Below are 10,539 nucleotides of genomic sequence, written 5' to 3'. Positions count from 1 at the left end.
CTGTTTTTATTATACATTTTTACAAGCATTCTTTTCTTGGTCTCAGTATTTTTTAATTGTGGTAAAATATATATAACAAAATTTCCCCTTTTGAATGTGAACATATTCTTGATTTGAGAATATTCTGTGTGAACTAATATTCAAATATCTTCTCTTGAATAAACTCAAAGAAAATTAAGAATCAAAGATATACAATTTACTTCTGACAGTTGGTGTTGTTTGAGAAGGGATTAATTCTTGAGAACCTGAAATGTGCCAGAGATTGTAAGATTATGCTTTGGAATTCCAGAAATTTGTCAACAATATTATTTTTTTTAATTTTTCAGCTTACAAGAGTCATTGTTTTAAATGAATTTAAAAGGAGGTGATCTTTATCAACTGTCTTCTATTCATAGTATTTGTTGTATTTGTTGAATATTGTAATTCATTACCCATTGAAACTGTTAGCTAATAGTTTAGCTAATATTTTTGTGACAAGTGTGTGACCTGAAGAAGAATTATATAGTTCAATCTTGCTGGGAGCTAGAGCTTAGATTTTGCAATACATTATACCAGAATCTCTCCTTGTTGAACTTATTTGAGTCCTATAATATCATGTTTTAGTAATTGAAAATTCTATGGGCAAAGTGGTCCTTTTCTTTCTCAATATTCCATGATTTCAAAAACATTTTATCAAATTTGTTAATTTTCCACTGATGATAATATTTCTTTTAGAATGTTATAAAAATTTCATTATAATTTTTTTCACAGCATTTATTATTTCCTTCTTTCTTAGACTATAAATAAAAGGGTTTAATAAAGGGATCACTGTGGTATAAAAAACAGCACCAGATATATCTTCATCCTTTTCTTTAACTGAATGTGGTTGAATGTACACAAAGATAAGAGAACCATAGAATATTGAGACAGAGAGAAAATGGGATGCACAAGTAGATAAGGCTTTGCCTCTTCCCTCTTTGGATTTCATTTTGAAAATAGTAAAGAGTATATAGAAGTAAGATATTAAGACACTACCGATGGTGAAGACTTGAACTGAACCTGCAAAGATAAATATCATCAATTCATTGACAGAAGGGTTAACACAGGAAAGTCTGTATAATGGAAAAACATCACAAAAAAAGTGATTGATTTGACCCACAGAAAGTTAACCCAAAGAGAAACCCTACATGAATGATGGAATGCAGGTTTCCAGCTATGTAGGCCCCTGTGGTCATCTGAATGCACACTTTCTTTGACATCGTGTTGTGATACTGCAGTGGGCTGCAAATGGCCACATAGTGATCATAGGCCATTGCTGCCAGGAGAAAGCAGTCTGTAGTTTCAGCAAGGCAGAGAAAATAAAATTGTGCCATGCATTCATAAAGGGAAATCATTCTATCTTTAGAAAAGGAGTTCTCTAACATTTTGGGGGTAATGGCACAGGAACAACAGGAATCCATCAAAGCCAGGTTGCCCAGAAAGATGTACATTGGTGTGTGAAGACGATGCTCCATAAAAATCAATGCCACCAGGCCAAGATTCCCCACCATGGTGACCACGTAGATAGTGAGAAACACCACAAACAGGAGGGTCCTCAACTGTGGGTGGTCTGAAATCCTATGAGGATAAATTCAGTAGTCAAGGAGTAGTTATCCTCAGTCATATCCAACTTCTCTGTTGAGATAGGAATTCTGGAGATATAAGATTCTTATTTACAGTGTGTATAATTTTCCTTCCAAATTTTTCTTTTTACAACAAAGAGTGGAGCTTTTTCAAACTCCCTGCGGTATCTCTGGATTCAGGCACCCAAACCTCTAGGGAATAGTCATTCCCCTAAAAATGTTAGTTTTATAAGCTCAACTCTGAAAATCAGCATTCCCATGAATGTGTGTGTAATTCCAAGAAGAATGCTTACAGAGGAAAAGGTTTGTCTTTATGAATTCATACATGAATAGTGTACCAATCTAGCATTCCAATATTTGGTTCAATGTTGACAAACAATATCATGTCAGTTTTTGTTTAAAGATCCTCATAATAAATTTACTATCAATCTTCACGTATACACATTTTTTTAACTGAGCAAAAAGTTTTCATATACTCTCCCAGTGGAATGAATGCTTGAAAAGAGCATACAACAGATACGTTAAGTTTCTATCTTAGGAATTCTATGAAGATCACAAAGGATTATGATAGGACTTTCATCTTTAGAGAAAATTACTTGGGGTATCCAAGGAAATAAATATCTATGTATTTTCACCTCTCTCATCCCTGTTCCCGGTATTAGATCCATTTCCGTAAAAACTGATTTTGTCTGTGCCATCATTCCTGTTGATTTTTGCCCAGATCTCTAAATCCTTTCCATCTTTATGTAAAGCATAGTTTATATATTATGTTACTTAAGAAAGCTTTAACTAAATGCTCTAGACCACACTGATTTTAACTTCTTGCATCCTCAAGCATATCCTATATACCCAACACAATCTAGAGTTGTTTATGAATAATACACATGGGTTTTTAAAAAATATGCATGTACAGTTTCTTTATTAGAATTGTAGACATTTGAGTTCAGCTATGACTTTTACTTCTTGTAAGAGGTATTTAATGCTATCAAGGGGGGAAAAATAGTATTGATTCCAGTCCTAGCTTCAAAGACCTGAGATAGGTGAACATGTCAGTATACTATCACTGATCCTTAGTGATCTCTTTGGTCTCCACAAATTGAGACTGCTAGTTTTGTAGAACACACTACAAAGGAAATTCTTGGAAATTTAGCATGAAAAATCTTATGTATCATTCTCTTACTGGAAGTGACCCAGCTACTATTTTTCCACTTCCTAAGAAACTTATGCAATATTTTCTGAAGTATATCACAGTAGTTTGAAAGCTAATAATAATAAGCTTGCCTGTATATTTTAGTTTCATAACACTTAGAGAAAGAGAAAAATCTTAAATCTTGATATGATTTTTGAGATAGGTTGCCTGGATGGCTAAGATATTTAAGCATCTTCCTTTGGTTCTAGGTCCTGGGACTTATACCCATGTCTGGCTCCCAGCTCAGTGGGAATTCTCCTTGTTCCTCTCCCTCTGCCTGTCCCTCTGCTTGAGCTCTCTCTGTCTCTCTGTTTCTCTCTCTCAAATGAATACATTAAAAAATCTTAAAATAAATATGATTTTTGAGAACAAATTTTGTTTTACCTCAAAGGCTATCTTCTTTTATTACTTAGGGATCCGTTAGGATATTTTGACCAATGTGTCTAATTATGTAAATTATATGATCAAAATGGGTTTATTTTTACATACTCAAAACATAAAAATAAAAGCACAGGCTGAATATTTTATTTTTTTTGTTTTAAATTACTAAAGAGAAGACATTTAATTATTCAACTATGTTAGTAATAACTTTCAATGAACTTCCCTGAATTATGTAACAGAATTAAACTGTATTCTTACCAGGATGTTTTGAGATCTACCTTATAATCAGAAGGTTGGCATAAACTGGATTTAAATCTCATGCTAATTTGCCAGAGCCTTCAGCTGTGGGAAGACCTAGAAAGGTGATAAGGTGAAATCTGAGAACAATTAAAAAATGCTAACTAATCAGATAAATCAATACTTCTGGACAGTAATAGTAAGGCAAAGATAAATATGAATACTTCCTTTACCTGAATGTTCTGAGAAGAGTTTTATAACATCATATTGGTTTTGTGTGTGTTTGCATGGTGTTAACTCTCATATAATTTCAGGATATAAGTTTTTGTCTCAGAAACCTTTGGGATTAAAACAGTGAATATCTTGGAGACTACTAATAAGTCAGTGTCAATAATTACGTTTCTAACAATGCAAAATTAAACTTTCCATCAAATGCTTATGGGACTTGCCTATGATGACATCAGTGTATTTCTGTGAGGAGATTCAGTTCCCAAAACATATTAACTCTGTGACATAAGTTAAAGATGACCTGTGAGACAATGAGGTTAAAGTAAATAACCTTTGCCAAAGTCATTAAGTCATTTGATAATCATCTTGCTGTTTCTTATATAATGGACATCATTTCTAGAATTCTGTACTTTATCCTGTGCATAAAATATAAAATGAGCCTAAGAGAGTCTCAGGTCAGTTTGGACAGTTACTGGAGAGAATGATAGGGTTTATGAATAATGATTAGCATTTAGAGAGGAGAACAAAAGTTGTGGTAGTGTTAGCTAGTCTCATCAACTGCTTCACCCTGAGTTGAAGTTGTTCCCATGTATTGCAAAATCCTTTTATCTGATATTTCGTTTGCAAATATCTTCTCCCATTCTGTCAGTTGTCTTTTGGTTTTGTTAACTGTTTCCTTTGCTGTGCAAAACTTTTGATCTTGATGAAGTCCCCATCGTTCATTTTGTCCTTGCTTTCCTTGCCTTTGGCAATGTTCCTAGGAAGAAGTTGCTGCGGCTGAGGTTGAAGAGCTTGCTGCCTTTGTTCTCCTCAAGGATTCTGATGGATTCCTTTCTCACACTGAGGTCCTTCATCCATTTTGAGTCTATTTCTGTGTGTGGTATAAGGAAATGGTCCAGTTTCATTTTTCTATATGTGGCTGTCCAATTTTCCCAAGACCATTTGTTGAAGAGATTGTCTTTTTTCCATTGGACATTCTTTCCTGCTTTGTAGAAGATTAGTTGACCATAACGTTGAGGGTCAATTTCTGGCCTCTCTATTCTGTTCCACTGATGTATGTGTCTGTTCTTGTGACAGTACTATGCTGTTTTGATGATGACAGCTTTGTAATAGAGCTTGAAGTCCAGAATTGTGATGCCACCAACTTTGGATTTCTTCTTCAATATTCCTCTGGCTATTTGAAGTCTTTTCTGGTTCCATATAAATTTTAAGATGATTTGTTCCATTTCTTTGAAAAAAGTGGATAGGATATTGACAGGGATTGCATTAAATGTGCAGATTGCTTTAGGTAGCATAGATATTTTCACAATATTCGTTCTTTCATTCCATGAGCATGGAACATTTTTCCATTTCTTTGTGTCTTCCTCAATTTCTTTCATGAGTACTTTATAATTTTCTGAATATAGATTCTTTGCCTCTTTGGTTAGGTTTATTCCTAGGTATCTTGTGGTTTTGGGTGCAATTGTAAATGGGATTGATTCCTTAATTTCTCTTTCTTCTGTTGTGTTGTTGGTGTAAAGAAATGCAACTGATTTCTGTGCATTGATTTTATATCCTGACATTTTACTGAATTCCTCTACAAGTTCTAGGAGATTTGGAGTGGAGTCTTTTGGGTTTCCCACATAATTCATATATCTTCTGCACTTAACATCGTTTCTGATTCTGCTTATGTAGTTTGTCTCTTTCCTGCCATTGAAAAAGCTCAGATATCTACAACACAAAAAACCATATTACACCTTCTCACAAAATTACAGTCCCTTGTACAATCCTGTTCCCATCCTCTCTATGTCACCCATATTAGGGCCCATTCTTCTCTCCCAGGACCCATTGGTAGAAGGTAACCATCAAGCAGATATCCTGACATGTCCATTTTCACATCACCTGCAAATGAAGCCTTGGTTTTACATACTAATGCTAATCAACTGCACAACTATTACCACATTTCACTTCAAAAGATTCATAACATTGTTCAATCCTATCCTATTTGTGTGCCTTTGCACTGTCGCCCACACTCTTCAGCAGCTAATCCTCATGGCTCACAAGCCAACGAACTATGGCAAATGGATGTAACTAATTTCCAACTCTTTCCTCATCAACCTTATTTACATGTTATTGATACATTTTCTAAAATTCTTTGGGCAATTCCTTAATCCTCCAATTCCCTTTCTGCTGTCTGCTCTACTCTATTGCAATGTTTTAGTGTTATGGGGGTCCCTAATACCATAAAAACTGATAACCCACCAGCTTACACAAGACACAAATTGCTGCCTTTTGTTCTGATTGGCAGATTCATCATATTACAGGTATACCTTATAACCCACAAGGACAAGTTATAGTTCAATGAGCTCATCATACACTAAAACTTCAATTGTTAAAAAAAAAAGGGGGGGAGTCCCAAGGAAGTTTCAGCACTCTATTTACTCTTAATTTTTGGAATTTACCCCAAGGCTACATTCAGACAGCAGTAGAAAAACACTTCTCATAATCACAGTAATCCCTTGAAGCATCTATTCCTATTTGGTTCATATCTTTTAATGAATGGCTCCCTGGACTTCTATTAAGGAAAGGCAGAGGGTCTGCTCTTATTTCCTCTGATTCCGGTGATGGACCCTCTGAAACACTATGGCTTCCTCTTCAGCTCATTAGGGCCAGAAAACCAATGACCCAGCTGTTAACCACTGTATCCGTGATCTATGAGAAAGATGCAGCAATACAAGAGACACAGGAGGTCACTCACAAGATACGTGTTGTCTCTTCATAAGAGGAGACCCCGACCATATCAGCATAGGGCCGATCCACCCACATGGGGTCAGATTAAGGCCCTGTCAGCTAAAGGAGAAGCAGTTTTATGATCTACCTGAAGCCCACAGACCCCTGAGAACTTGTTTTTGGCTATAGTTGCTCTTCTGACCTGTACATCAGTGGTTACTGTCTCCTCAAATGATGAGTGAACAAATAACAGGCATGGAGCTGGGAATTGGCTCTTAAGATGTTGCAATTAAAAAACAAAAAAAGGGGGGAATTGTTGAAACACAACCCCGATCCTCGCCAATGTGACTGGGGTCCTGTCGAGTCCTGTGAGAAAACTCCAGGAATTGGAGGGCAAGCGTCTTCCCAGGCCCACGCCTGGAATAAACATGGGAGGATCCCTGGAGTGTTTTCTTGTCCTCCTTTAGATAGATCAGATAAGTGTTGAGAATCCTTAACTTGCTCTTGTCATTAAAAGCTAAGAGATATTGTCATTTAAAGCTACACGATAATCATTGTTGTTCGCTTGTCTCACTTGATTGCCTACATGTAAATCACATCCCACATGTAGCCCACACCCTGCACATAAATCTATATCCTGTTTATAATTGGATCTCAAGGAAGGTATAAAAGAAGTGATTGTAAGAAATAAAGAAATTTACTGATCATCAGTTGGTAGTCTCCCCACCACATCGGCTTTGATCACCAGGTTCCCCACCTCAGGAAGGTGACACCCCTTCACTCCACTAATTGTATAAATATACTGTATATTTAATAAAATTTAATTTAATAAAAACACTATACATAAAGAATGTCTATAATCCATCACTTGTTGCCTGCTGCTACCATTAGTTATAGACATAAGAGGGAAGGGATTTCTTTGTTATGTTCATTCCTTCGTTTCATTCCTTCTTTTCTAACACCTTGCACAGCGTTGGAAATGAAGGAGTGTTAGAAAAGAAGTGTTAAGCACTACTTTGTAGTGCTTAACAAATATTTGTTGAATGATTAAAAAGATGATAGTCTACCTCTCAGGAATTTGCAGTGGTCTCTGTTTAGATTTCAAACCAAATCCATTTTTCTTTTTTTTAAAGGTTTTTTAAATATTTTGTTTTAGTTTTTTTGGTTTTGTTTTGTGTGTGTGTGTGTGTGTGTGTGTGTGTGCTTTTGTTTTGTTTTGTTTTTTTTTTTTTTAGATTTTACTTATTTACTTGAAAGAGTAAGTGAGAGAGAATGAGTGGAGGGATAGGTCGAAGGAGAGAAAGAAGCCAACTATCTGCTCAACAGAGAGCTGGACATGTGGCTCTGGGGCTTGATCCCAGGACTGCAAGATCATGACCCAAGCTGAAGGCAGATGCTTAACCGAATGAGCCACCCAGGCACCCCCAAATCCATTTTTCTTATTTTGATATTCCAGATTCTCCACAGTCAGACTGTGTCTTATCTATCAGTTTCCTTTCTTCCTCTTACATCAGGGCACTTGGCCATGTGCATCCCTTCACAGCCCTTCTGGGCTGTTGCTTCAACTAATTCATTTAGCAATGTTTCCCTCATCTTAAACTCCTCTCTTTCCTTCCATCTCAGTACTACTCATCCTTGAACTCAAGTCATATCTCCTCCATGAGGGCATTCCTAGGTCCTTCAAATAGAATTGATTCTTTCTTTTCCTGATTTACATGATACTTCACTGCTTTTATAATGCATTCACCACCATACCAAGTGTGACTCCTATGTGTCTTGATTGTAAAAGTCTTGACTGCATATTAAGTCACCAATCATATCATGAAGTTTCTGAGAAACTGACTACAAACTGAGCTAGGTCTTGCTACATTAACTGCTAACATTTCCATTCTGTTTTTTATCAAGGACTTTCAATATGCAGGGTATTGGAAAAGACAATGGAGAGTGTGTGCACAGGATGTGAGACTGATGGGGATAATTTTCTAGTTGTTTATATATGGATGCTGACAAGAAGCTCATCATCTAGTGGGGAGAAAGAAAGGTTCTTACATTGCTAACTAGTGTGCAATTTAGGCTATAATAGAAAAGAAGTGTAAACATGTTATGTTAAAAATATAGTGAGGGTAATGAATGGTGACCTGGAGGAAGAAAGAAACACTTCCCAGTGGAAGTATAATTTCAGATAACTTTACAGGATAAGCAGGATAAGAATTGGGGAAGAACATGAGGAAAAGCAGTAGACTGAGGGAAACATGTATAAAAGCCTGGACTCTTAAAAGAGCCAGACCAAATTTTTTAAAAATGGATAGTAAACTAAAATGACTGAAGCTTATTCATACATGATACAAGGAGACACAACAGGTAACATAAAAAGAATAGGAAAGGAGATTGGAAATTATACTATTTGGTTCCTTTGCCTTCATTTTTCTCTGCTCTGCCTATTCATTAAAACCTTCTCTCTCCAAGGCCACAACAAACTTTATGCCAAAAGTAAAGAATATTTAATCATTTTCCTAACAAAGTGTAGTGTTTGGTACTATTCAAGTCTTCTCTGGATTCTTACAGTAACCCTCTCTGCTTCTGTCCTTGATTGCTGCATCTCAGTGTTTTATACTAGCTCATGTTTCCCTCTTTGCTCTGAATGATGCTTCTTTCTGATTGATCTTTGACCTCCCTCTTCTTTCATTCTAGAGTTTTCCCTATATTATCTCATCTGCTCTTGTGTTTTCAACTATGTTTCATGTACTCATGGCTTCACTAGAGAAGATATTTCAAACCATTCTGGTGTACATTTATATTTTTTTATTAACATAAAATATATTATTTGCCCAAGGGGTACAGGACTGTAAATCATCAGGCTTACACATTTCAGAACACTCACCATAGCACGTACCCTCCCCAGTGTCCATAACCCAGCCACGCTATCCCTCCCCTCTCACCCCCACAGCAAACCTCAGTTTGTTTTGTGAGATCAAGAGTTTCTTATGGTTGGGGTGCCTGGGTGGCTCAGTGGGTTAAAGCCTCTGCCTTTGACTGAGGTCGTGATCCCAGGGTCCTGGGATTGAGCCCCACATTGGGCTCTCTGCTCAGCAGGGAGCCTGCTTCTTCCTCTCTTCTTCCTCTCTGCCTACCTGTGATCTCTTTCTGTCAAATAAATAAATAAAATCTTTTAAAAAAATTAGTAGCCTCTTATGGTTTGTGTCCCTCCAGATCCCATCTTGTTTCATTTTTTTTCACTCCCTACTGCTCAAGGCCCTCTGCCCTGCCTTCTGAATTCCTCATATCAGAGAGATCATATAATTGTCTTTCTCTGAATGACTTGTTTAGGTTAGCATAATACCCTCTAGATCCATCCAGGTCATTGCAAAAGGCAAGATTTCATTTTTTTATGCTGCATAGTATACTATTGTGTGTGTGTGTGTGTGTGTGTGTGTGTGTATGTGTGTATGTGTATATATATATCATATCTCTATCCATTTATCTGCTCATGGACTTTTAGGTTCTGTCCATAGTTTGTCTATTGTGGACATTGTGCTATAAACTTTTGGGTGCATGTGCCCCTTCAGATCCCTACATTTGTATCTTTAGGTTAAATACCCAGTAGTGCGGTTACTGGATTGTAGGATAGCTCTATTTCAAACTTTTTAGGAACCTCCATACTCTTCCAGAGTGGCTGCACCAGCTTTCATTCCCACCAACAGTGTAGGAGGGTTCCCCTCTCTCCGCATCCTTGCCAGCATCTGTCATTTCCTGACTAGTTAATTTCAGCCATTCTGACTGGGGTGAGGTGGTAGCTCATTGTGGTTTTGATTTATATTTCTCAGATGCTGAGTGATGTGGAGCACTTTTTCATGTGTCTGTTGGCCATCTGGATGTCTTCTTTGCAGAAATATCTGTTCATGTCCTCTGCACATTTCTTGATTGGATGGTCTTTGGGTGTTGCGTTTGATAAGTTCTTTATAGATTTTGGATACTATCCCTTTATCTGATATGTCATTTGCGAATATCTTCTCCCATTCTGTCAGTTGTCCTTTGGTTTTGTTGACTGTTTCCTTTTCTGTGCAAAACTTTTGATCTTGATGAAGTCCCAATAGCTCATTTTAGCCCTTGCTTCCTTGCCCTTGGTGATGTTCTTAGGAAGAAGTTGCTGCAGCTGAGGTCAAAGAGCTTGCTGCCTGTGTTCTCCTCAAGGAT

At 36.9% G+C, this 10,539-nt stretch overlaps 1 protein-coding gene across 1 annotated transcript; it reads right to left on the bottom strand.

Moving 5' to 3' along the window:
- Positions 1 to 718: 718 nt before the first annotated feature.
- LOC111151285 (olfactory receptor 5K1-like) lies at positions 719 to 1,642 on the bottom strand. Its single transcript, XM_022509177.1, is given in 3 exon segments — positions 719 to 1,127; positions 1,129 to 1,591; positions 1,594 to 1,642. Coding segments are annotated over 3 exon segments (921 nt in total).
- Positions 1,643 to 10,539: the final 8,897 nt, after the last annotated feature.

This window comes from Enhydra lutris, unplaced genomic scaffold (assembly GCF_002288905.1).
Source record: "Enhydra lutris kenyoni isolate GAN:26980312 unplaced genomic scaffold, ASM228890v2 scaffoldscaffold2, whole genome shotgun sequence".
Taxonomy (NCBI): Eukaryota; Metazoa; Chordata; class Mammalia; order Carnivora; family Mustelidae; genus Enhydra; species Enhydra lutris.
This window is presented reverse-complemented; position numbering and strand designations above follow the sequence as displayed.